At 42.9% G+C, this 27,223-nt stretch overlaps 1 protein-coding gene across 1 annotated transcript in view; it reads left to right on the forward strand.

Annotated features, from left to right (window-relative positions):
* The window catches only part of LOC122771695 (caskin-2-like), a 37,733-nt gene that overhangs the window by 6,766 nt on the left and 3,744 nt on the right, over positions 1 to 27,223 (forward strand). Inside the window, 21 exon segments of the mRNA XM_044029406.1 lie at positions 4,625 to 4,676; positions 5,937 to 6,034; positions 9,866 to 10,011; positions 10,256 to 10,351; positions 11,762 to 11,883; positions 12,196 to 12,304; positions 13,095 to 13,203; positions 13,517 to 13,611; positions 14,383 to 14,497; positions 15,035 to 15,289; positions 15,292 to 15,336; positions 17,002 to 17,100; positions 17,410 to 17,594; positions 18,597 to 18,678; positions 19,368 to 19,435; positions 20,348 to 20,455; positions 22,305 to 22,406; positions 22,524 to 22,662; positions 23,078 to 23,874; positions 23,964 to 24,615; positions 25,333 to 25,960. Coding sequence (XP_043885341.1) covers positions 4,625 to 4,676; positions 5,937 to 6,034; positions 9,866 to 10,011; positions 10,256 to 10,351; positions 11,762 to 11,883; positions 12,196 to 12,304; positions 13,095 to 13,203; positions 13,517 to 13,611; positions 14,383 to 14,497; positions 15,035 to 15,289; positions 15,292 to 15,336; positions 17,002 to 17,100; positions 17,410 to 17,594; positions 18,597 to 18,678; positions 19,368 to 19,435; positions 20,348 to 20,455; positions 22,305 to 22,406; positions 22,524 to 22,662; positions 23,078 to 23,874; positions 23,964 to 24,615; positions 25,333 to 25,960 — 4,102 coding nt within the window.

A 27,223-nucleotide genomic window follows, 5' to 3' on the forward strand; every position in this document is an offset into this window, starting at 1 on the left:
GTATATTTGAATAATCGATGCAGCCCCATTGCCTTGTATGAAAACTGTCCTCTGACCCAAAACATTTAAAACCCATAAATCTTACTTGCAGCTGACTAATCATATCACTATAAAGCCCACTCGTACAAAAGAGTACAGCTTTATATTGTAAACATGGGGCTCATTCAGCAGCTCAAGAGCCTGAATATTCGCTTCAGGAGTGGGAGACAAGCAAAAAAAAGTACTTCCTAATGAAATTGCTCGGTAAAAAAAATGCTGCACGTGTAAATAAACAAGTCTTTCATGTAGTCAACATAGTGGTCGCAGTTGGTTAAGAAAAATAATCAGTTATTGCAGTTTTATAAGGAGCCAATTAAAGTATAGATCAGGGCTGCAGGTATTAACATTTATTCTCATTATTTAGTGGACTTGTCGTTCCTTAACCTGAAATATGACGACATCAAAGAGGAAAGAAGCAAGAAACAAGAATTTATAGAACGTGTTTTTAAGACAGAAGAACGGCAGCAAAAGTGAAAGGGAGGCCAGCTATGGTGTGTGACTTGGAGACAATGGCAGATGCTGAAGATGCTGAGATTCTCGTTGGGAGTGACCCGGGTGGACAGGATTAAAAACGTAGGAGAGGCCCGGGTGGAGATGGTTTGGTCAAAGAGGAAGTCCACAGAGAAGGTTCCTGGACATGAGGACAGTTGGTGTCACAGAACCCTAACCCTATACAAGAGAGAAGAAGAAGATGGAGGCAGATGATCCTAAAAGGAAGATTTTAAGATCATTAAATCACTACATTCATTATCACAAAAAGTCCATTAGTTAGTAGTATGATAATTGTTACAGCCTCAGACTACTTAGATTACGTTTTTAAGTCCTAATAAAGCAAATTCTTTTAAATCTTTTTGAAAAACCAACATCTAACAAAGTCCTGATAATCCTAACCCTAACCCTAACCCAAGTCCCAGGTCTCTGAAGTCTCTTTATTAAGTTTTAAAGACACATGACTGGATTAACTGAAGAGATAAAACTTCTTGAGGGAGCTATTTGCAAAGTAATATCGTAGTTTTTCACTGCCAAGTGATTGACAGTCTGTGAGGATAGCACATTGGGGGGTTGCCATAGTAACCTTGGCTCGGTTGCAGTGTTATGCCTACAATTACCATACAAAATAACACGAATGCCAGTCCAAGGACACCAATACAGAAACATTATGGTAATGCTCTCAAGTCTCTAACAAACAGTTCAGTATTTATTAAGATTTAGGTACAGTTTGTATTTTACAATATTTACTGGTGAAATTGCAGCTGAATAGGCCCTTCCCCTCCAAGTGTAATTTCAACGTCTTGGGATAATGAAAAAGAACATTTAAAATCATTATTTTTATCTTAATTTCTGCCAAGTGATAAATCATTTCAGCAACATTTTACACATGGAACTAGGGCTGCACGATAAATTGTTAAAAAAAAATTGCGATCTCGATACACAACTACAGAGGATCTCATTTCTAAATGACAACGATTCTTGTGTTGCATCGCAAATAAATTATTCTGTTTTCCTCTCGTAGTTTCTCTCACCAAATGCAGCCAAATGCACACATTTCTTATCTATTCCAAATGTCCCTTGATTTCTTTTTGTCCCCATTATTTTTTCTCATTTTAATTCTTATCAACATAGAGAAGTGGATCGGCTTGCTTTGTGCAAATGTTTTTCTTATTGAGACAATATCTCCGTCACCCTGCATATTTTGAGTTATTCCTCTTATTGTGAGAGCCGCACAATAATAAGAGCGGCTGTGAATCACCCTGCAGTGTGAATAAAGTGCCGTTCTTCAACGCAGGCGGAGTCCCGTGGTTTAATGTGTTGTTGCTGTAATGAGCTAATCCGAGCTAAAGGAGCTAGCGGTCATCGGAGGTCTCCTTACTACGGTTCGGGGTTCTGCCAGCTTGGTTTGGTAACACTGCATACATCATTACTTGGATGTGGGGAGTGCGTCAAGAAATGATCCAGGCTGCGTTGGAAACGGAGAGCCCAGTGCTCGCCATCCACTCAAAACGTAACGTTAGCCTACTACTCGTTGGCCGGTAGTGCGTGCAACGTGCCTGTTTGCTAGGTCAAAAAGAATTTTTATCTCTGATAAAAAAAATTACGCCATTACAATGGGTTTGCGTTAACGCCGTTAATAACGCGTTTAACTGACTAGTTCTCAGCATTGCTGTCGTTAAATACACCAGACTCCTCTGTTAAATGATGAGATTGACCCACGTTTTCAGGATTGTTAAAGGTGACACCGAATGCTCGTATCGCACATATATGTTAGTTATGGAGGTCTACTTACAGATATTAACTTGTTTTCATGGTCAAAAACCTCCCAGTCGCTGCAAAATCACACCCCCAGAACGTGGCCTGTGTTGTGATTGGCCAGACAACGAGAGCTTTCCCACTGACAATCAAAGTGACGTAATTAGTAGGTCAGCTCTTAAATACACAGCTCCCCCTGTGGCACAATGGATGCTCTGCATCTCAGCTACAACAAGAGTACTTCTTCTTCTTCTTCTGTTGAATGTACGCAACCGGGTGGAGCTACGGTGGTGAGGTTTAGTGATGACATCATCAGCAAGCGGAAGTGCCTTTCCGCTTTGCAGAGCCCAGGAAAACAATAAAAGCCTATTTTCTCAGCAGTGACTGAACTGTTTGGTCTGAAACTTTAGAGTTTCATAAACGAGGTAATGACGCAGATACACACACAAACGCAGCGTTAATTGGAGCTTCCGGTCTATGTCCGCTTTAAGTCTTTTTTAAGTGATCTACAGTTCGGTGTCATGCATTTTCCCTGGTTATGACGTCACGAGTCGAGCTAGTAGGAAACACGTCATATGTCACTTCATCCACCACAATAATAAATGTGTAAATAATAAATAAATAATGTTCAGGGTGTAAAGAAATCACACTGTTTGGCACTTTACTTGAATGCCTAATGGAATGTTTCTAGTGTGTTGCTCACGAGTGCAACAAACATTTCGATTTGTGAAGAAATCGTGCCAGAGAATCCTCACAATCTCAATTCTATGCAAAAGTGACTCACATTTTTTCCAGAATCGTGCAGCCCTACGTGGGACCTTTTAGATAAGTAAAGTATTGTAGTTTGTTGGTCAGCAGAGGAGAATTATTATTGTCTGCCACAATCCAGACGAGTAAAAGAAGGATAATCTTAATCATACAGTGGAATAATTGTGGGTGATGCTTTTGCTTTCTCCCTGTGTTCAGCGGTGGTCGGTCATGCAGCTCACTGATATTCTGATGCTGACACAGATATCTGTACTCACTGATTCATCTGCTGGGGGAGGGGCATGGGGTAAACAGGGATGATTCTTATTTCTAATCCAAGACAGAACAGATAGAAGGGGAACCTACAGTAACACGCACACATGCAGCAGGATGATGTCAGAGGCGCAGAGTAAACAGAGACGAGCACCACAACCAACCAGCGCTCGCTCTTTAGCAAATTACAAGGGAAAATTAGAGTGTGAGAGCAGGATGAGAGGATGAAGTGTAGATAAGGCTACAGAGAGAGAGAGAGAGAGAGAAGCTTTCACCCAGATTACAGAACAGCCACAGATTACAGCCTGTGGATTATGAGGGTTTGACCACAAAAAAAAAAAAAACGGTTCTGCCTCAGATGTCTACAATATAATCTATCAACTGAACTCATCACTGACTGCAGAGTTTCCATCATTGGTCGTCTCACCTGAAATCTCTGTAACACCCGTGTCTTCTCCAACTCCTCTCTCAGCCCTGGGTCTCCTTTGAGCTTCTCCTGTTCCGTCTTCTTGATGGTGCTTGGGATTGCTTCATCTCTCTCCAGCAGATTGGCCTTCAACACTTTATCAGTCTGGATCTGGAAGTCCCACAGGATCTTAGCCTTACTGAGTCATTCTCAGGTGTCTTGTTCCAGTCTGACCTCGACGCAGATGTTTCTGCACACTAGTACACACCGGTGTTGGTCTTGTAGTGAGTGCCACGATCTTTCCGTCCAAACCTTTTTCTCTGGAAGTGCCAACACCTCGAGTGTGTGGCATTTCCATACTCTTTGTGTTCCCCACCTTCACCTTGTATGACTTTGTCCACGTTTCTTCAACCCATCTGTAGTAGAGGACGAGGACAGGCTCTCTGAGACCAAAATGCCTTTTGGTGGCCTTGTTGTTGAGAATCCTGATCAGAGAAGTGGAGAATCTGATCCAGGCCTTACAGCACCACACTTCACACAGATTATATTCTTATCACGGCTCCTTTCCAATCATGAAAAGTGTTGTCTTTTCAGTAATTATGGATTTGTATAACATTGTACTGTATTGTACTCTACACTGACTCTAACAAAATAAAAAGAAAGATCAATTATTTGCTAGAAAAGAAAGAAAGAAAGCACATTTAATTACCAATATACCTCATCATTTCTCTTGTAATATATGTCTCTACAGTTTCCCCACAAAGACTTGTCTGTGAACTTGATGTTAATGTTTAGCACATGCAGGTGCAAAGGTGTAGTTCTCAACGTTTCCTTCATGGAGTGAAATAATAGAATATGTCCAAGGACAGAATATGTCCTCACGTCTCTTTTTCCCCCCTCTGTGTGTTTCAGAGCTCCTTGGAGCAGCAAAGAGGGTGAATGTCAACATCCAGGATGCAGATGGGTGAGGAACAACAACACATTTATTTCATCTTCTCCCGCCAAAGTCATTTTTTTGTTCCTTATATAATTAGGGCTGATTAAAAAGTAAAATTCCTGTCAAAATTGGTCTTCATTTTATTGATCTGTTATAGATTCATGAACCACATCGTCAAATCTTTTACTACATGTGGGTAACATTGATACTGAATTGGAAACTGAATTGAATTCATTGAGAATCTAATCACTTGGATTTAGGACGGCAACAATTATTCAATGAAACGATTATTAATCGATTACTTAATTAATCATCAGCTATTTTGATCATGAATTAGTGAGTTTTTGAGGTTTGGGAAACACCAATCAACATTCTATTATGGATCAAACAAAGATGAATAGAGAACATTAATAATCAATTATGAAAATAATCGTCAGTTCTACTTGGAATCAATCAAATCAGTGGCAATACCCAAGCGTATTCAGTTATTTCAGGATTGGTTCCATATTTTTACCAGTGCAAACAGTAAACATCACATGACGTTGTAAGGAAACAGGCAGTGGGTCAAAAAAAACCAACAGATTTGTGATGGGGGTCTTGCATTTTTAAGCCTTGTAAACTCTAGTTTACCAGTTAGGTGATGATCACAGAGGAAAGCAGCACGCTTTAAGGGATAAGAAGCAACAAAGGTTGGGAACCAGAGGTGTATAATTCCTGTCTTTCAACAAGAGAGAAGAAAAATACTGAAATAATCCACCTGAGAATCTCAGATCTACCCATATTTGGACTGGGAAGAATCCTTAAGGAAGTACCAGTAGCATTACTCAGCCTTAAGTTTGTTCTACAGATTTTGGTTATATTTATTTATATTTAGACTCACTCATGCTTGGCTGAGCCTTTTGTGTGCAAAGCACATGACTAGTTTGGGATCATGTTCCATTTGGCTCTATCAAATTACAAAGATTGTTGTATTGTGTTGATTGTATTCAGAAAATTGGTCACAAGTCCACGTGTAATGACTGTTGATTCATTGATTTGACTCGTGGGCCTGTCCCTTATGTTCACCAGGGATCCATTAGCTACACACACACACACAGCTCAGGGGAAGAGAGATTGCTTATTAATGGAAGTAGGTCATTTGGCCCTTCCCATCACTCACAGAGCTGAGGGGCGGAGCCGCTCCACACTGAGGATTATTTCAGCAAAGTTGTCCTGTGGTTTTACACTACATATATGAATATAGCATATGTATCTTAAAATGTAAACTGTGTGTGTGTGTGTGTGAAGGTTGTCGCCGCTGCACCATGCTGCTCTGAGTGGGAACAAGGAGCTGATCGCTCTCCTGTTGGAGGCTCAGGCTGCAGTGGATATAAAAGACAATAAAGGTAAAGAAATTCCAGATTCCGCTAACAGCGATCCTCTGAAACACACTCAAAACACAGAACTTCCCGTGGACTCTTCCAACAAACACTGCCCGCTTATATAACAAAAGGTGCGCTTGTTGTAAGAGCAATAAAAAATCTCTTTACAGTGGGGATGAGAATTGACACATTTGTGTGCACAGCAAACAATAGGCAATGGAAGAGCCACGTTTCGTAGCTGCAAGAGACAAGAGCCGGGTGGAAGAAGCGCAGCTGTGATTTCCACAGGAACATTTCTCCGAACCGGTTCCACAGTGACAGACTCCAGAAGAAGAAATCTCGGGGCAGATGGGAGATGTAATCTCCCCATGATGTACTACTCATATCTTCACTTTGGTGCCCAGTCTAAATATAGGCCTACACCTGGCAGGCATCCTTACCAGTTGGTCCAAGTTGGTCTCTCTCCGAGTGTCTGTGGAGGAAGTGTGGAAACCTCAGATCATTATTTCAATATGTAACGAGAAATCTCATGTCGCGAGCTAGAAAACCTCACCTATGTGCCTCCTGTCTGGTTTTTACTATAATTCAGTGTGAAGCTCACAAAGCTGCTATGTTGAATATTTTTATCTCAACATAAAATGGAATAACTGTCAACATATACTTTTTTTTTGGGTGAAAACTCTAGAGGGGATTAACCAGTTTGACTAATAATCCCATCAAATATTCAGATTTGCATTTTTCCTTGAAATGCCCATCCCTAGTAGGACCTAAAATAGAGTTAAAAGAGTGAATAATGCTGCCGAATGTGTTCATTCAGGGTGTAAAGGAACTGCCAGCTGTTTTCTAACAAGAGAAGCACATCAACCCCAAAGGTGACATGCTATTTATTTTGTTCTCTCAGACCAGAACTCTTGCCATTTTACAAGAAGGGCTTATGTAAGATTACTGACTTGGACATCGTGCAGGCTTGGGCTGATGGACTTTATGTCCTGTCCAGACTTTCATAAACAGGAAAAATGGAGCAAGGGGCTGATTGTGAAAGCTGGCAACATGGTAGAGGGAATTTCCAAAAAAACAGGAGGTTTAAGTTTTCTTCACATTGTATTTTCATGGCCAGCGCTGTCTGCCAAAACAAAGCCTATTACTCATATTTACATATTGACATATGACTAACACGACGTCTTCAGGCAATCCGGAAGGGCATTGTTGGCAACGTCCTCTCGAATAATCAAAACACTCTGCAGAGGCTTCCTCGTTTCCTCTCACAGCTCATCATACACTTAACGTTCTAGTATCTGGAACTCTTGCAGCTGCTGTGACTTTTAAGTGTAAGTCAGGACTCCCTCAACATGACGGAGCCCAGAGGGCCTCTTCAGTCATACCGATGATGTGGCTCGTCGCTCGTGTGAAGACAGGAAGCCCTGGGTTGCTGCTGCCATGAGAACACGCTCAGTGTTCCCTGCAGCCACTGACACAACGCCGTGTTTAATGTCTGCTGGTTTGAGGCACTGATGATGATGCAGCGGCGTGTTTTGTGCTGCGCTCAGCTGAACTCGGTGTCACTGTGTTCTGCACGTCCTGCATGTGCGCCTATCCGCTGTTCCCTTGGTCTCTTAGGTGTGCAGTTGAGCCAGGTTTTCCTGTCCTGGCCTTTTGTTTGAAAGCAGTTTGTTTTTGGACGTGTCGTCCCATGAGCCTCATTTTAGGGTCACAAAGGGTCACAAGCGTGTCATGTTCTTTCGTTGTCGATTCAGGACTGCAAACAATACCTAAATAAATTAGTACTAGCTGACGGCACTAGCCTGCCTGACCCAGCCTCCATAAAAGATTGGCTTGATGATATTAGCAAGTAGCCAGATATCCAGTGGCCAGCTATTCACTCTTACCTTATAGATAAACCTAGCCCGTACACATGGGAAAGTCTATGCGCATACAAGTCTTACAAGGAACGTTTTTAGCACACCATGTTTACTTCGTGATCGTCAACGTGCTCGCCGGCCGGCGGCTAACTACAAGCTAGCTACGTCCAAGACCATAACATAACTTTAGGCAGCATAGGTTTCATATACTGTACATAATGTGCATTGACACACACATTTCTGTGAAATCCAGACTTTTCACCGTAATCTAACAGAAAGAGCTGATAAATGATAACTTACATGAAATCAGGTGAGCACTACAAACGCGGTCTTCTCTTTTCAATGCTTGAGCTAGTGCTGGGCGATATGGACCAAAACTGACATCGCGATAATTTTTATATGTGATATTATGAGATCTATAACAAAACGAGTTAGCTCGCTAGCTTACCGGTTGGCCGCTCAGCTGACTGCTGAAACCCGGCGTCCGGAGTGTACAACAGAAACCCGGAGACAGGAGACCAGATACCCGGAGACCAGAGCCTCGGTGTCGGACACGGTAAACGAGCCGCTGATGTGTTTTAAGTCCACTTGCAGCCGAAATCTGCCGCTAACAGCTGAGCGGCTAACAGATGGTGCCGCTAAAAACTAGCGACAACAAACAGGCATTACGACAGGCATTATAGAGTAACAGTAAACAGTAAAAATGTTTTGGAGTAAAAGTACACATTTTATTTAGGAAAATAACAGCGCCATTATTCTTTTTCGTAGCCACCAACTGCTCAGCTGAACTAGGCTTGTAGGCTCAGAGAGAAGCGGTCAGATTTATTAAATATCGTTCGCAAGGCAACATGAAAAAATATATAATATACCGGTATGGTGATATTGTCTCAACTACATATCTCTTTCAAAAATATACCGGTATAACTATTACTACTGGTATATCGCCCAGGCCTACTTGGATCCACAGACTTTTTGAAATTGATGAGGTCCTATAGGGATTCTGAAGAACTTGCTGGTTCTATTTTCACAGCCAACTACGCTACAAGTAGGCATGGACTGTTGTCCAACGTATGAGATGTTGTAGTTCCTGCAGGACACGGTAGTCATATGCCTGAGTCTCACGCTGAAGGATCCAGCCCTCCAATCCATCATCAAGGATATTTAGATAGCAGTCGCCTACCACTCATTTCTTGCTACACCCGTACTTCCTTCCATCGCTGCTGCTGTCAAAGCTCCGTCTGTTATTCAGTGACATGTGCTGTTATTTCCTGCTTTGCTAGGCTAATCCAGGGAGCATCTAAAGAGCATCAGTATGACTGTATTCCCACATGTTGCGGTTTAATGAACGGTTTAATCATGACGAGGGTCTTCCTGACAAACAAGGATTCTGACAAACAGTATAGTGCCGGATGAGATTTATTTTTGGAGTGGCCCATTAAATGGATGTATTATTTTAAATGTGATTCTATAGGACCATTTTTGGGTGGCATTGTTTTGCAGTGTTGGGATTGAGTGATCTGGAAAAGCGGCGATGAGGTGACATCCCGCTGTTCAAGTGATGAGAAGAAGAATAAAGTGCGCCTTTCTGAGTTAAGGAGAAGCATAACAGAAGCATGTAATCATAGACAAACCCAGGATTATCAAATGACCTGCAGAAATTCAGACTTTCTCCGTTCAAGGAAGCAAATACCGCAAAATGGCACACAAAAATAAGAAGTCAGACTGCTAGTTACCTCGGAAATAAAAAAATAAGGTCTTTAGCTTTCAGCCCGGTAAAACTGAATAATTTTACATTAGAGAAACTGGAACAATTTGCCCAAAAACAACTGATAATTTGTGTTACGTATGTTAGAAGTCTTAAAATCTGTTTATTTTCAAATTTAGTGGCAACACTTTTGCTGTTTGCTGAGTTGTTATAGTGTAATTGGTACACAAGAGTGTAAATAAGTGATGATGCCAATTAAAATTGTGTGTGTGTGTGTGTGTGTGTGTGTAGGGATGCGTCCTCTGCATTATGCTGCATGGCAGGGGAAAACTGAGCCAATGAAAATGCTGCTGAAGTCCGGGTCGTCAGTCAACGGACAGTCAGACGAAGGACAGATTCCTCTCCACCTGTCAGCTCAGCATGGACACTATGACGGGGTAACTCACTCTGTGTGTGTGTGTGTGTGTGTGTATTTGTTATCTGTTTAGGACCTGTCCTTGCATAAACACTGGCCTGTCAGGACCAGTCGTCCTCATGGAGACCAAAACCTGCTCCCAGGAGGAACTGGTTCCATTTAGGGCTAAGATTTGAATTGTGGTTAGTTTAAGGTCAGGGATAACACTTTAAGTTTAAGTAGTATAAAGTAGTAAAGAAGTATAAACATCTGTGTGTGTGTTACAGTCGGAGATGTTGCTGCAGCACCAGTCCAACCCGTGCATCTCAGACTCAGCTGGTAAAACACCTCTGGACCTGGCCTGTGAATTTGGACGTGTCGGAGTGAGTGATTTTCATTAGAATGAAATTGTTAAATTGTGTTCAGTGAATCATTAAAAACCTCAATGATATGAAAACATACAGAATGTTCCAAATGTAGGCCAGACCATCACAGCTTGCCCATTATTATATATACAGTATGTAAGTATTGTCAATTAACCTTTAAGACGATCAACATAGGAAATAAATAGAATAGAATTCACTATATAATTAAGCTGAACTGGCTGTAATCCCTATGATATCATACCTGTGGTTGTTGAGCCGATACTTTTACATGGCTGTGTTTTCTGAGAAGCTGCAGGACACAGTAAAGTCATTTATCTTGCCGAGGAGTTGGTGGTGTTGTTGTGCTGCCTCTGACGTTAAACTCTTTATCTAAAACCTCTCTGCTGTGACTGCTGTTTCATTACCTCCCGCAGTATCTCCGCTCTCAGAGTAATGTGTGAGTGAAAACAATACATCATTGTTACTGAAATATTGCCTCGCCATCTTTGATTAACTGTTGCCGTGTACGCGAGACCCCGGGAAAACACAGCTGCACGTGCGGTTATTCTGTTCTGATTTGCTTTATCAGTGACTCAATACAGCGCTGATCCTGTTAGGTGAGTGAAGGAAGTAAAAAGATTATTATTATTATTGTTATTATTATTACCATGTCTGTAGTTTGAACCATATCTAGCACTAATTCAGATTCTACAATGACACAAATCTGATTAAAGAGTCTCAACGTTCACACTCACAGTTTGGAGGAAGTGTGAAGGAGATGTAGCAGTACATTCAATTAAATTTAAAAATAAACTTACGAGAGGGTCCACAGCAGATGAAAACGAATATAGCTCACGACGTGATTAATGAAATAACGCTGCTTGTGCTGCAGGCGTTCTCACCCGTGTTTTCTGAGCCTGGACGAGAAACGCAAGCAGCTCTTCGTCGAGCCGGTGAAAGCCTTTACGATGCTGTTTTCAGACGCATCCCTGCGACACATAAAAATGTTACTGTGCATCAAATGTGGTGGACGTGCCTCGCATGAAGGGAGGACCCGTGGACCTGAGGATTTTACTGGCACTGCCGCACCAGAGGTAGACAAGAAAAGGTGATCAAATATGTAAGCAAGGAAGTCACAACACAAAACCATGGGGGACGGAGAAGTCACGTACGCCTTCTCTGGCTTACCACAGCAGAAAAGGAAGCGCTAAGACAGGAGTTTTCCGTGTCCCTTATGCACAAAAAAAGAAGCTCGTTAAACATGAATATTGTCGGTTTTCTTTGCTTTTGGTTTGTGGACAAAACCAGACATTTGAGAACATCATCTCGACATTTCTCAACATTTTCTGACATTTAGTCCCAGATGAATCGATTATGGCCGCAGAGAAATCTCTAAATAACATGAACGCTTGTCTCCCTGTTGTAAAGGTGGTCCAGCTCCTGCTCAGCAGTAACATGTGCGCAGCCATGATAGAACCCAAGCCCTCCGACCCCAACGGAGTGTCGCCGCTGCATCTCGCCGCCAAGAACGGACACATCGAAGTCATACGGTCTGAGACATGTCCTCACCGTCTGCTTCCCTCATGTTAACTCTCTCTGCCCCCGCCCGTCCATTTGTGTGTCCACTCGAGCGTGTCGTCCATCATAACCTTAACTCCAGGGGTCAGGGTTATGAAATGAACATGTGCTGAATGAAATCTTTTTAGTCACACTTTTATTGACTTTTATTTATAGACTTTGTTTATTTTATGTCGTTATCTATCATAAAAACTATTTTCAAAATTCAAATTACAAAGCTGCGCACAAGGCCGCAGTAAAAATGTGCCAATAATTAACTACATGTGCACTACTTTGTGTTGCAGGCTGCTGATTCAAGCTGGTATAGATATAAACAGGCAGTCCGAGTCTGGCACAGCACTACATCAGGCTGCCCTCTGTGGGAAGACAGAGGTAGTGCGCCTGCTGCTGGATGTAAGTCCATCTGTCTGTCTGTCCATCCCGTGAGTTTATTATGCAAGTACTGTCAAAGCTGTCTCTCCCCCCTCAGCCGAGACAATTGACACCGTCGTCACTCTCCCTGCTGCAATATTCAGGAAAACTTTTTATTTTTCAGAGAGATTTAGAGTTTCTTTTGTTAACTTCAGATGCTGATGCTTAACCTCGCCTTTGAACAAGGTCTGTCTCATCCTGCTGTATCTCATGTCTGATGTTCCTGCTGAGACAGCACACACACACACAACAGATGTAAGCAGCAGGTAGATACTCACAGCCGGCCCGACACTGAATCCTGGATGGATTATTAAACAAGTCTTTCCTGTCACAGTCTCGGGGCTTTGGGCCACGGAGTGAAGTGACTGTTAATGTTTGGGTTTTTGAAAATGACAGCACTCAAGAAATGAAGGAAATTCAGAGACGTTCAAATTCCATGAAAGGATGCACAATTACCGCAAAGGGACACATAATCTCAGCGTCAGAAAACGACCAAAAAGAGAAGATGAATTAGTATCTTTCAAGAGTGTATGATTGTCTGTCTTTCTGTGGCCCTGTGACTGACCCGTCTTTTGCCCTACGTCACCCGGGATTGGCACCAGCGCCCCCCACGACCCTCATGTGGAGGATAAAGTGGTAGAAATGGATAGAATCTTTCCATCTTGCCAAAAAACGACACCCATGAACTCATATGATGCTATTAAACCGTGCTGCTTTACAAGCTAAAGCCGACTAAATTGATAATAAGTGATCTATTTACTTTCATTTTCAGAGTGGCATCAGTGCGGGAGTCAGAAACACGCTGAGTCAAACGGCTCTGGACATTGTTAACCAGTTCACCACCACACAGGCCAGTCGGGAGATCAAACAACTCCTGAGAGGTGAGAACATGTGCGCTAAAGCACAAACACACATGGCACGTGGTTTTCAATGGGAGTAGAAAACAGAAAATCATTATTTACAAGTGCATAATATGCAGAGCGGAGACACCGCGCAGTATTCTCATGACCTCCACCAAGACTTTTCAGCACAACGCTACACGCGTTATAAAAGCGGGGCATTCATCATCCTGCCTCGACTCTCCTCTGCCTTCTTTCTCTACCTCATTTCTGCTCTGCCCTACTTCACATCTGTGCTGTGTTCACTGCTCCATTCATGCCCGCTGCTCACTCACACTACGCTCTTGTCTCGCAGACGCTTCGGCTGCGATGCAAGTGCGAGCGCTGAAGGATTACTGCAACAACTACGACCTGACCAGCCTCAACATCAAAGCTGGAGACATTATCACGGTACATAACCGTTGCCTTTTCTCACAGTTTCTCAACCTGTCCTTACCTGACGCTCTCCCGGGACCGGGGCTGACCGAGCATGTAGCACCAAACACGTCATTAAGCCAAGTCTTTGTCAACCAGAAATGTCCAAAACTGGACTAAGCGCTCACCAATCAATCAAACCAACAGTGTAAACATTGAGAATCAGCCTGATCATGTAAACAAAGAAAAACAGCAGTACCAACAGATTTTTATCACGTTGTCTTATCACACCAATATAGATATAAGTGTCATCTTTAATATGATACCAAGATAATCCACACAGAGCTTGTAATTGCAGAGGGAATGAAGAGGTTGACCTGTTCTCAAAGTGCAGTGCGTCTGTGTACAGCTTTATCAGGTAACGGAAAGGTAGTAATGAAAATATGGAATGTAGTTAAACAACAAGATAACAAGGTTTCCGCACACGCACCGTTCTGAGCCGTTAATACACATTTCACATCTGCGTGCAGTTATGAACAAAAGAGTGCAAAATAAGCGCATATTTATAAGAAGCTCGGTTTGTTTAGTTTACGATAGTTTCATGCTTTCATGTCCCGGCACTCACTGTAAGAAAATTCCTATTTATTATTAATTATGTTGGTGTCCTAATTCTCCTGACACTCCTGTCATGAAAGTGATGGCTTTGAGTGGCTTCTGTCACATGGGAAAGCTGCGCGTCCTTCAAAATAAAAGACCTGACCCACTTTCGGTGTGTGTGTGTGTGTGTGTGTGTGTGTGTGTGTGCAGGTGTTGGAGCAGCACTCTGATGGCCGATGGAAGGGCTGTATTCACGACAACCGCACAGGAAATGACCGTGTGGGATACTTTCCCTCCAACATGGTGGAAGTGATCAAGAGGGCAGGTGACCACCCACATCACAGCTGTGTGTATTCTGTGTACGGGTGGGATGGCGCGTGTGTGTGTGTGCTTTGGCATGTGTGTGTGTGTGAGCTCAGCAGCTGTTCAGCAGCCATAGCTGATCATTAGTTGTATCTAGCTGCAGCATCATCGGCCTCTCCGCAGCCTGTCTGTTTTCCCAACCTGTCATCTCCATCATCTCTATTGATCAAATACTTCCCTCCGCTGACCTTTGACCCTTCTCCCGTCCTCGATATCTCTCCTCCCTCTGCCTCCCTCCTTCCTGAATGAGCCCGTGTTTCCCACCTGCTCCACTAGACTGTGACGCTTTTCTTCATACTGTTTGTTTGCTTTATTACCGTAGTGATGTTTTAATTTATGCAGATATATTCCCTGTGGATATATGGATGTATTCTTTTTGTCATGTTTTGATTTGAATCCATTCTCAGATCTGATTAGAGTTGTTTTGTTTCTTTTTTCCAAGTTGACTGATCAGTTGTTGTTGTTTTACACCTCCCTGCTCCTCCTGGCTCGTGTCCAGGTCACTCCCCCTCCCAGCAGTGCCACACCCTCCTGCTCCGCAGGCCCAACCCTTGTCCCATTGCCTCGGTCAACGGACACTCATACCCCCCCACCAAAGTCCTCCCCCTGCATCTGCCGTCCCCTCCTCCCCCTCACCCCAACACACAGTCCCTCCCTCGGTTCTCCTCCTTTGGGTACGTTCCTATTCCCATCTCTCCTCCTTCTCTGTCTGCTTCTCAACTGTCCATTCCTCCTCCTCCTCCTCCTCCTCCCCTCCTCCTCCTCCTCTCTCCACTTCTCAGGAGCAGCAGAGTCAGACAGGTACATACTGTAGCATCACTGTTTGACAAGACCACATACAGAATATATTTACTGTCTGCTTTCTCCGGCATATCAAATAAAAAACCTTTGGTTGGCTGAAATGTGTTATCCACTCCAAATGAAATAGACTAGAAAACGAAGGAGGTTCTTAAAGGGACGGTTTAGGTTTTTCGACGTATGATTTTTCGAGGTACTGACACACAGTCGACGCTGACGTTGTTGCGTGAGCTCTGGAAACTGAAAACATGGCTGCCAGTGGTGACGCAAAAAAACTGCCGCTTAACTAAAAAATAAATAAATATACAGTATACTAGCTTTTCTGGCTGGAAACACACATTTTAACCCTTTAACACCTAACCCTCAAAATGTTTTTCCATAAAAGGACCAGAAAATGTCCTGTAACTAAGTGCGTTTGCCCACTTTTCCAGAATAACTTCCAACATCTGGCAGTTATTTACTATTTACTGCATGTTAAAATACTGTTCTAACAATTTAAAATGGAGAAAAACCAAAAGGTTTATTTAACAAAACACTGCAGTTGTACACGAACAACAGATTCAAATTTGAATTTTGAACAGTAGAAAACATATTTACAATAAAGTTTTTTGAGTCTCTCAATGTGCAAAAACAGGCCAAAAATGCAAACTGTGTTCTTCCCACTCTCCTCTCAGGCGACAAAGACGCTGATTGGAGTGAAATGACCATAATAACCACATGTTGTGCAACTTCTCAGCTTTCAGAAACCGCTTGGAATTTTTCCGAAAACGTGGCATGACTACAGTAATGCAAAGTGCGCTTGTGCAAACACGTCGATAAAGTCCGTTCTTACGATGTGTCATTACCTCATACAAATATCACAAAAAACTGTGATGTCTCAGGCTCAAGCTGTTTTGTCATCCTGCCCAGTCCCCAGTGTGCCGTGTGAGTGTGTGTGCACACATTCTGTATCATTACCACACCTCAAAAAACCTGCGTTATCCCTTTAACAGTCTCTCTTCCACTGTAATCAAGAATAATTTCACCCAAATGACAAAAAAAATGGATTCCCCCACATTGCAGCAGTGGTTTTGATTTGAATCATTTGATTTTAATATCAATCTATAAGAAAATAAACAGTGGAACAGTGTAATTAACAATGATTTGTCAGTGCAGCTGTTACCATGTAAGATGTTCCATGAGTTCCTGCTGTGCTGTGTAGTGTAGCTGTCTTATAACATGTGACAACTGACTCTTTTTTAACACTCACTTAATGCCTTTTTTTTAAACTTTTTTTATATACATTTTCCCAAATATTTGCTTGTATGTTCACATTTTATTTGCAATAATGTCATAGGGTTCTGAGCAGTGCATGTATGCATGTTGTTTTTTTAGTGTTGTTGATGAACCTGCCTGAGAGAGTCTCAACATGTTTAGCATTAAGAGGTGGATTAGTAAATGTATTAATGAATGCTTAAGTGAGTGTGTTGTTTCTTTGTGAGACTGATGGTTTTCATTTAACGCTTAAACCTACTCGATACTAGAGTGCACACATTATTACACCGTTAATTAGTGAGTGCATTTATCTTTAAGAACGTCCTTCGACAGCTTGAAGTGGTCGTGCTATTATAACAAAGTGTGTGTATCTGTGTGTGTGTGTCTGCGTGTGTGTGTGTGTGTCTGGGACAGGTTCACGGACAGCAGAGCTGAGTCCTCAAGGCTCTCCGACCTTAGGACAGCAGAGTAGCACCAGTGAGGATATCTGGGTGCTACGCAAACCGCTGGCAGGTACTCTCCATCTTTTGCGTAATAAAATCAAACGACAGTACGTGCACTCACCGACCACTTTATTAGGTACACAGAATGAAGTGACCCCTGGTGTGACCTTGGGGTGATAGCGAGCAGTTATTTGAGTTGCTTTTCTATCATTTTGAACTAGTCTAAGGCCTTTTTTTTCATCTATTCCCTTCGTTCAAAGTCACTTAGATGACTTTTCTGATGCTCAGTTTGAACGTCAGCAGTAGCTGAGCAGGTGTAAAGTGGTCAGCGGTCTTTGTCTATTACTGCATCACGCAATTTACGCGTCTGTGTGCGCAGGTGGCGACCGCAGTGGCAGTGTGGGCAGCCTCGGCAGCGCTCGGTCATCGAGCAGCTTGCAGAGCTCTGGAAACACACATGTTCTAACCACCCCAGCACCAAGTCCACACCCGGCACCCACACCGGGAGTCAACACACACGGCCTTAACGCGCCAGGCCTGCACGCACAAGCTGAAGGAGTGAAGGTAAAGAGGCTGCTCACAGTAACTGGACTTGTATGCATGTGTTTGCAGCTCTTGTTGCTACTGGATCTGCACAAAACAACAAACACTCGCAGAATTTCTGGGAAATTGACAAAGGAAACAAACACAATTCTAGCCACAGTGTTAACCACAACTCTGTTTCCTGCTCGTTGTGTTCTTCCGTTGTAGAGATCATAAACAGTGTTTTCCCACACAGTTCAACAGGGTGCATCGAGATGGAACTCGAGTGAGGCTGAATTTGAACAAATAATACAGACTGGATAGTTACAGACTTAAAAGTGAAGTCATAGAACCGAGGTTTTTTTTGTTTTTGTTTTTGTTTTAATTATTCTGTAATTTGTATTTTTATTTTGTGATATCACTCACTCAGGTTTTTATCGATAACAATACGGATGCTTATCGATACTTGTGAATATCGTGATATTGATACTACCCGCCACAATTTGGTGCAGAAAAATAAAGACAAGGATTTAAGAGTTATTATGTTTCATCAACATCAAAGAGATAACGTAGCCCTTTTACTCACCCTCTACCTCCGTGTATGACACGAGTTGCAGTTTTTTTAATTCAATTTAGCCCAAATGTTCTGTATCGTGTCTGCAATGATGACGTACATTCCCTGTGGTGGCAGCGTCATCGTCATGCAGAGACGGTCTGAACATTTGTAAATACATGTCAAGACACGTATTGATTCTTTACGGACTAACGTGGAACTGGTACCAATTTACTACCAGTCCTTGACACCGATCTCTACATATCACAATATATAAGTCATCTGGTTTTGAGTGATGCTTAAACATACTTGCCGCAGGAAAACCCTGTGTGAAAAAGTGGGTCACAAGCCAGAGTCTTGTGTGTTACATTTCCCCTCAACTGAGTCATAAGGCAGTGCTAGGTTTTTGAATGATTAAGCTTAAGTAAATGTGTGTATGCCCTTGTGTTTGTCTATATGAGGTTTTTTTGTGTGTTTGTTGTGTGTTCCAGCTCCTGGCCACTGTGCTTTCCCAGTCAGTTAAAGCAAAGGAACATCTCTTGGAGCAGTCACAGTCTGTTGAACAGTCAGCGAGTAAGAACAAAATCTCATGCAAACACTGTGTAAAAAACTGTAGTTTTGGATTCATTTGAAGTCATTTTAGTAATTAGTTTTTTGTTGCTAATTTATGTTTATTAATCAAAAAGCAGTGACACTACAAAGATACCACATTTGTCTTTGATCAGGGGATTAAAAAAAAAAGGAATTCTGTCTGTAGTCATTCAAAATGATCAAGTCTCTAGCCATCAAGTTCACTAGTACAAGTGCCTCACCGTTTGTTGGATTGTTGCTTTTTATTCTGCATCAATAAATTATATAATGGTAATTTAATTCATGATGCACATGGTGGGACCGGATTAAATGCTTCAGTGCAACATCCAAAAATATAAAAACCTGCAAAGGATCAGTAGTCACTGTTTCCCTGCAGACGTTTTCGCTTGTATTAGCCTCTCATTAAAGGTACATTAAAACATTCATCTTCATTATATCAACAACTTCATCACAATGGAGAAAAACAATATATAGTTAATGTATGGAAATAAAATCCTGTAATGTGATATTGCTGCTTTACCTCTTCTTAAACTTAAGTTGAATTATACTGATAAAAACATTATGTATGGGTAATTATATACTTGTAAAACAGAATTTGCCCTTTACTTTGAAAAGTAATAATACATTTAACTGTTTTCCTTCTTTCCACTATCTGCCCTGCTCCTCCCAAGGCTCTTCCAGTTGCACAGTTCATGAACAGCGGTCGTTTGAGCGGAAGGCAGAAGAGGATGATGGGAAAGTGAGTTTTTGGATGGTAGCTTGGTTTACTCTATGGACTCATCTCTCAACCATCTGCACAGCTGTGGTTCTGGTAACAAGTGTCTGTTAGGATGCTTGTGCTACTACACCTGAACAAATGACACCTTGACTATGGGCATGCAAGTGTGTTGCCATGGAGATGAGCAGCTTGACAGACTTTCCTGCTCTCACACCAATCCTCAGCAGCTTTCTAAGTGTCACATTTCCTGTGTGTGTTTGTTTGAAATGAGCACTGTTCCATTCCTGAATAGAGTTTTTACTGGTTGCCAGGCAACAGCAGTGTTCCCGTTTCTAAAAGCAAAAGCAGGTCTCAGAACTTCCGCATTGGTTGACGTCATCCAATTCACAAGTAATTCACAAATGCAGCATGTATAATGAATTACATCATCTGATCTATGAATGGTTGTCCAGTCTCTCCACTTCATACAATACAATGGATATTTATTTTGTGATGCTCAGATCAGCAACAAAACAAACAGGATACTCAGGATTATCCCTACTACTTAAACTGTTTGTTTTATACGGACAATAGAAAATGTTCCTTAAAGAAAACGTTTTAAGTAAAGATCATATCAAAGCAGTATGGGTCTTACTATTAAAACAGATACAGATAATGGTTCCTGATTAATAGACTGTTCATGGGTTTGCTGTAGAGATACAGTCAATTCTGGAGTTATAGCAGAAGATTCTCTGTTGTGTTCTAGAAGGGGTTATCTCCTGTGTTCTAGAACAGGCTGACGATGCTGTGTTTCAGAACAGGTGTATGTGCATGTGTGTGTGTGTGTGTTCCGTGCTTTAGAAGAACCTTGTGGACTCTTCTAGAAGCAGGCAGTAGTGTTCTGTGCTCTGTGTTCTAGAAGCAGGCAGTAGTGTTCTGTGCTCTGTGTTCTAGAAGCAGGCAGTAGTGGCGTGGCTGGGTGAGTTTCAGCTGCAGTTCTACACCACCCACTTCCTCACCGCGGGATATGATCTAGACACCATTAGCCGCGTGACCCCTGAGGTAAGGTCATGACCCCTGACCCCCTCACGTCCTGCCCCTTGTCTGTCAAGGCTCCACACAGCTCAGCTCTCAAATCAGCCTCCCCCCCACTGACCTGGATGATGTCATCATGACCCTTGTGTCTCTGTCACCTGACCCCCCCGGTGTGAGTCCTGAGCCTCAACCAGTCACTTCTCATACGCTGTCTGCTTCATCTGCATACCTGTGTTCACACATGGCCACTTGTTCCAGTCTGTGCTGTGAATGCTACTCTGTGTTTGTCCTTGAATGTGCTTCAAAAGCCTCTGTGTGTGTGTGTGTGTGTGTGTGTCAACACTCCATATTCAATTAGGGTTGCCAAATTCCTGATAAGAAAATAAGGAACGGGGGGAACTTATAAACATAGCAGTCTCCCCCCATGTACCTATATTGCACTTTGCATACTTTGCTATACAATATTACCCCAACACATTATACACTTTTACAATAGTATTACTATGTTTGTAACATTCTATCAACCAAATATGTGTTTAAAAGTTGATATAGTCACTTTTTTATATTTTCGCAATCTTTTTTTTCACCTGAGCACAACCACATCTCCGTTGCTATGATACACAGGGCTCACAGTGAATCAGACGGCTAATTAAGAGTGCCAATTAAAACATTTCTGCTGGATAGTGTGACAGACAGATTTTATTTTGCACTATCTTCATTAGTGGATTAATCTGTGTTTTTTCTGTCACAGTTATGCACTGACTTGAAAAATAAGGAACAATGTGTGTTCCTTATCTGTTCAATATAGAACATGTCTTTTGTGTTTCAAATATGGAACAAATGCTTATTTTACGGAATGCTTGGCAACCCTATATTCAATTGATGTCCATCATTGGTCGATATTGAAGTATTGATAACGACACCACTGCTGATATTTATGTTACTTCAATTCTATCTTTGCTTTAGAATCGTTGGAAATCAGAAAAGGCTAGCGCAGTTTATTAATGCTAACATTTAGCAACGCTAACGTTTCCGCTAACAACTGTGACATCTCCTACATTTAAAGTCCTTAAAACTCTTCATGTTCATCAGTGTTGGAACTGGGAGGCTGAACTTTAAACATGAAGCTGCTTGCTGCTTACTGTGTTAGCAGCACTTTGAAGAACTTTGAATGTTGGCGCAAAATAACTTCAATCTAATTTTAGCAAAGCTAACATTTCTGCTGTTGCTAACAACTGCAGCTTCTCGGCTTCATCACTATAATGATATACAGGATATTCACTGATAACACTAACTACCTAACTACACTAACACTAACTAATCTGCAACATCATTCTTACTTCAAGAAGTACAGTTACAGATATCTGCAATTCAGTTTTTACTAACTTCACTTTTGCCATTCAGGTGCATGGAGTTTGTCATTATAGATATCTAAAATTCAGTTGCAGATATCCACTGTAGATATCTTGAATTAAGGTTCAGATTTCAGAATGAAGTCGAAGATATCTGAAACTGGAGTTAGAGATAATATCTGCAACTGAATTGTAGATATCTACAGTATAATGACAAACGCCATACACACAAATGGCAAAAGTGACGTCATTCTAACTAGTAAAAACTGAGTTACGGATATCTGTGACTTCATTATGTATCAGTAAGAGTATTGGTATTGATAAGCAGTATGGGTACCAATCAGTATCCATATCAAAATCCTACCGATACATCCCCACTGAAGCAGACCCAGGTATGATGCTAGATCCCATGAGGAGAGAGGATAGTCATTTTATATACAAATGTCACAGGCATAACGTTCATATTAAGAAAAATAAAACCACATGCAGATGTGTGATGAGATTAACTGTGCTTTGCATTGAAGGACCTGACAGCAATTGGGGTCATGAAGCCTGGACATCGAAAAAAGTTAACGACGGAGATCAGCAAGCTGCCCACCACGGACTGGCTGCCGGATCACAAACCTGTGAGTCCCTCACGTGTTCTAACTCACCAAAGAGTTCTGTCACTATTAGTAAAGGGTTTTTGTTTTGTTTTTTTACATTGTGTGCTTGTGTTTGTGTATGACTTTGTGTATGTTTAGGCTAATCTGGCAGACTGGCTTTCTCACCTGGGTCTCAGTCAGTACTACCAGGTTCTGGTGCAGAATGGGTATGAAAACATTGACTTTGTTTCCGACATCAGCCTGGAGGATCTGCAAGAGATTGGCATCACTAAGCTCGGTAAGACACAGCTACTGAGAGAGAGCCGGGTTTCCAAATGTTTTGTGCTGCTTGTGCTCAGGAAGTTCTGGATTGAATTAATTTAACACCAATGTGCTGATACAAACTAACATCACTGAAAAAAATACCTACTTGGTGGAGGTAAAAATAGCAGATACCTTCCTAATTGTGTTTATAGTTATACCGTATATTTCTTTTTTTGCTGAATTCTGCAGTTGTCACAGCATCAAATGTCCCATGACCCAACACTTGCTTGGGGATTTGTATTCTCTGGGTTAGGGTTAGTGATCACACCTACGAGAAGTCTAAGTAACATCTGTCCTCAGTGGTTGTGGCCTCTCCTTTTTCATGTTACAGCAGAGTGAGTAGGGCTTTGATTTTTCCATTCTTCACCTGCACATCTTTCTTTCTTCAGGCCATCAGAAGAAACTGATGTTGGGAGTGAGGAGACTGAAGGAGTTGCAGAAAGGAGAAAGTGGTTCCGAGCCTCCTCAGAGCCCCTTGACGCCTCCATCCAGCCCAGGTGGCAGCACCAGCTCAGCGCCTCGGAAGGAAGCAAGGAAGCAGAGGGATGGTGTTCCCAGTCCGCTGCCCAAACCCCGTCCAGGTCTGGAACATTCACAGACCCCTCCCCATACACCTACGCACACTCCACCACAAACCCCGCAACATGCCCGCACCAAGCAGGCGTCCCCCAGGGCACGACCCCGCCCCTCCACCCAGCTAACAGCGGTAGATTCGTCCGTCCCTCTGCTGCAGCTTCCCAGCGAGGAGGAAGACCGACGGAGAACTCACAGCCTGACTGGCCCAGAATCGGACTCTAGATATGCCACTGTGTGCCGCAGCAGCTCTGCACGTACTGCTGTCTCTAATGATGTCACGGTTAACCGCAGCCAATCATCAGTCACCCTCCGTCCGCGCCGAAAAGGTCGGCCACCGACACCACCAAAACGCTCCTGTTCTTCCATTACCGGGGGTGACGGGGAGGGAGAGGGACAGGTTGACGGACTACTCGGACTGCCAACCTATCGAGAGAGGCGAGCCAGTGACTGTGGCAGCCTGGGGTCGGCTTTAAAAGTTCAGGAGTCAGCCGGATTGGAGAGATCAGACGGGGCTTCTGGGAGTGTCCGCAGCCTCGCTGCCATGCTTGAAACGTCGATGGGTGGCGCCAAAACCCTGCCAAAGAATCTCGGAAGCAGCACCTACTTACAGGTGGGCGTCCTTGTGTTTGGTTTTGACTCTGTGAGTTGTTTTTAAAACAGTTGGTGATAAGCATGTGTAAATAATCCTGTGATCCTCAGGTGAGTCCACCCATGCTTCGTCGCCAGGCCCGCGCAGGAGGTCTTGGATCGGAGGATTATGATTCCATAAGTCGTCGCAGGACCATCAGTGGACTTGAGAGCATCCCCGGTGATCAGACTGACCCGTTACTGCGGCAACCAGCCAAACAGCGCCCAGAGCCCAGGCCCCGCTCCACTGTGGTCTCTTCAGCATCAGAGATCACAGATGGCACAGTGACACTCCGGAGGAAGCCTCGTCCCCCAGCAACAGACTCTGAAACACCAGCATCGGTAGCTACCACTGTTGTTACCATGACAACCGGCTCTGAAACCATACGAAGGAGGCCCCGCATGTCTGATCAAACAGAAAATGGAATTAAAAGCAATAACCAGTCGGACTCTGTGAACAGTCAGACGGACGGCAGCTGGAAAAGTGGAGGTGAGTTGCAGCACAATGGCAGCGTGGTCCTGAGGCAGAGGCCAGCGTCTCAGGTCTCTGACAGGACGGAGACCAACACTGAGAGCTGTGAGTGGATGGAGGCCAGGAAGTCACTAAAGCCAGCAGTCTCACCCAAACCAGTCACTCTGAGAAAGACACAAGCTGATCCCCCAACACCAACGCGCAGGGTCCCCATCCCCGGGCCTGATTATGCAGAGAAGGCACAGAGTCCTGGTGAGATACACTCACACACACATACACACAAAACAAACATGTGAAAGTTAAAGACTTTCACATTAAAGCCACCAAGAGTAGATTTTTGATATTATTAAATATATAATAAATAATTTGATATCACATGACATGCAAGTAAGCTATGTTATAAATGTCTTTACTATATACACATACAACATTCGCTTAATTCTTGAATTAGTCATGATTTAAGCCAAATGATTAGACACCTTATTGTTTGCTTCCACACTGTTTTTAACTCCCGGTTGCTGCTTAAAAATGAAAATGATAAAATGAGTTCACTTTGATTAAAACTGGGAGTAGATTTTTGTCTCTCTTTGTCAAATTTGTTAAATAAGTCACAAATGTCCTTTATTTAGAGATGATACACATTCTTTAGAAAGCATCACTCCACCAGTGATTTATCATGAATGAAATAAGCGCGTATATTTTGTTGATTTATTCTGTAATAATGTCTTCATTATACAATAATAAAGACATGTTATGGAGAACTCGTCTCCATGATACTAACGTCTGTAAAAGCACGGCCACACTCAGATGTAGGAGAAGCAGATTTCAGTTTACACATGTTTCCATGTCCTGACTTTACAGGACGTTAAGTCAGAGCACTGAGAGTTATAAGGTCAATAGATCTAATATCTTGTTGAATGATGACGTAAAAGAAGACTGACAGAATTCTCTCTGATTCTCTCTGACCAGATTCGAAGCGTGTCCCTCCTCCTGTATCCCCAAAGCCCCGCGGACCCCCCACAGCTCCTAAACCAGGCAAGACAGCAGTCGCTTCGGCCGCCATGAGCCCGAGTCCTGTTACTACCAGTCCCACCCTGACACCCAAATCCTCCTCTCCACATTCTGCTGCCCCGCTTCCTGCTCCCGACCACCCCTCTGCTCCCTCCCTCTCTCCAGGTCTCCCTCTAGCATCCCCGTCCCCAGCACAGAGTCCCTCCACACCTTCATCCCACCCTGTCAAACCTCCCCGCTCCTCCATCGCTGGGCTCTCCATTGACCTTCTGGGTGGACGGGAGGTGGAGGAGGAAGAGGAGAAGAGGCAAGAGAAGGAGGAGGAGGAGGAGAGGAGTAGAGAGAGGGAGTACAAGAGGCACAAAGAACAGGAGGAGGAGGAGAGAAAGAGAGCAGAGGAGGAGAGTCAGAGGGAGCAGGAGAAGAAACCCTCAATGGAAGGAGCGAGAGAGGAGGTGGAGAGTCACGTCGAGGGAGCGGAGCAGGAGGAGGTGGTGCAGCATCAATTGGAGGAGACCAGTTCCTCCTTGGCTGCAGCTCTGCAGGCTGTAGAGCACAAAATCAAAGAGGAGGACGCGCAAAACGAGTGAGTGTTTGTATTTTTTGTTTACGTCCCACAGCAATCTCTCAGGGCAGCTGGTTCCAAGATGTTGATGATGATGATGATGACGAGAGAATCAGAGCACACATTAGCTTTTCCACACACTTACAGAGCAAACAGTCTGACAGTCTACCACAAAGCAGGTCAGTGAGGAAACATCACTGTGGCTAACAGGATAACAACAGAGGATTAGCTTCAGGCCAACATCACATCACTCATCATTTTACGGCCTGCGGGCCACATACGGCCCTTTGGTATGTCATAAACACAAATGAACAAGTATTGTGTTGCTTTTATTTTGAAAAGCCTGACGTATGGACGCACGTCTCTGCGTCTGTCTGCACAGCGACAGGTGACCCTAGCCAGTTACCCCTGGCCCCCTAAAAATGTCGGCAGTTAATTCCGAATGCCGCGTTTTCAACAAGACATGGACTGCTAAAATATTTCTTTACAGGCGTCAAAGGTAAAGCCGTGTGCTCAGTTTGTGGTACACAAGTCGCTGTGTTTAAGGATTACAATCTTAATCGCTACTAGTTACGTGACCGAACACAAAGAGAAATACAAGAACTTATCTGGAGTCGGAGGCGGCCTATGTCGAAGACAACGTTAAGAACAATGTCTGTGGTACCTTTCTTCTACAAGTGTCTCGGTTTAAGTTCAGCAGTTATCATTATCTCCCTCTCTGTTTATTGTCTTATGATCTAACCAGCGAAGCACTGTCACTCGTATGTAAACTCATACGGTGTGATTACAGCATTAGTGTGTGTGTGTGTGTGGGGGGGGTTGTGGTTGTGTCAGACAATATATTCGCTGCACTACAATATAGTATAATAAAGTAGTATAGTATAATTGTATTCATTATATAGTGTAGAGTTGGTTAGTAATTGTGTTTATTGTGTTTGTATGCTGCCCAATTTACACCAAAACAATACAACTGACTGCTTTTTTAGATAAAAGAGATGCAATAAAAATTAATTCAAATTTGGCTTAATTATGGCCAAAATAATGAATAGCAATTTTGTAGAAAAATTTAAATATGGAGGTAACCTACCAGTGCATTTGACTATACTTAGATCCTGTTCAGACTGCGTATTATCACCATGTCTTCAGTGAGTCCATCAACGTCCCACTGTGTCCCAACTGTGTCCTCTGATCTGATTATTAAAACCACATTCAGAGGTGATTCAAATAATAAGCAAGTCATTTTCTAAGTGTGAGAGAAAATCAGGTTCCAGCTCCTAAGAAGTG

This window comes from Solea senegalensis, linkage group LG6, assembly GCF_019176455.1.
Source record: "Solea senegalensis isolate Sse05_10M linkage group LG6, IFAPA_SoseM_1, whole genome shotgun sequence".
NCBI classification, from domain to species: domain Eukaryota; kingdom Metazoa; phylum Chordata; class Actinopteri; order Pleuronectiformes; family Soleidae; genus Solea; species Solea senegalensis.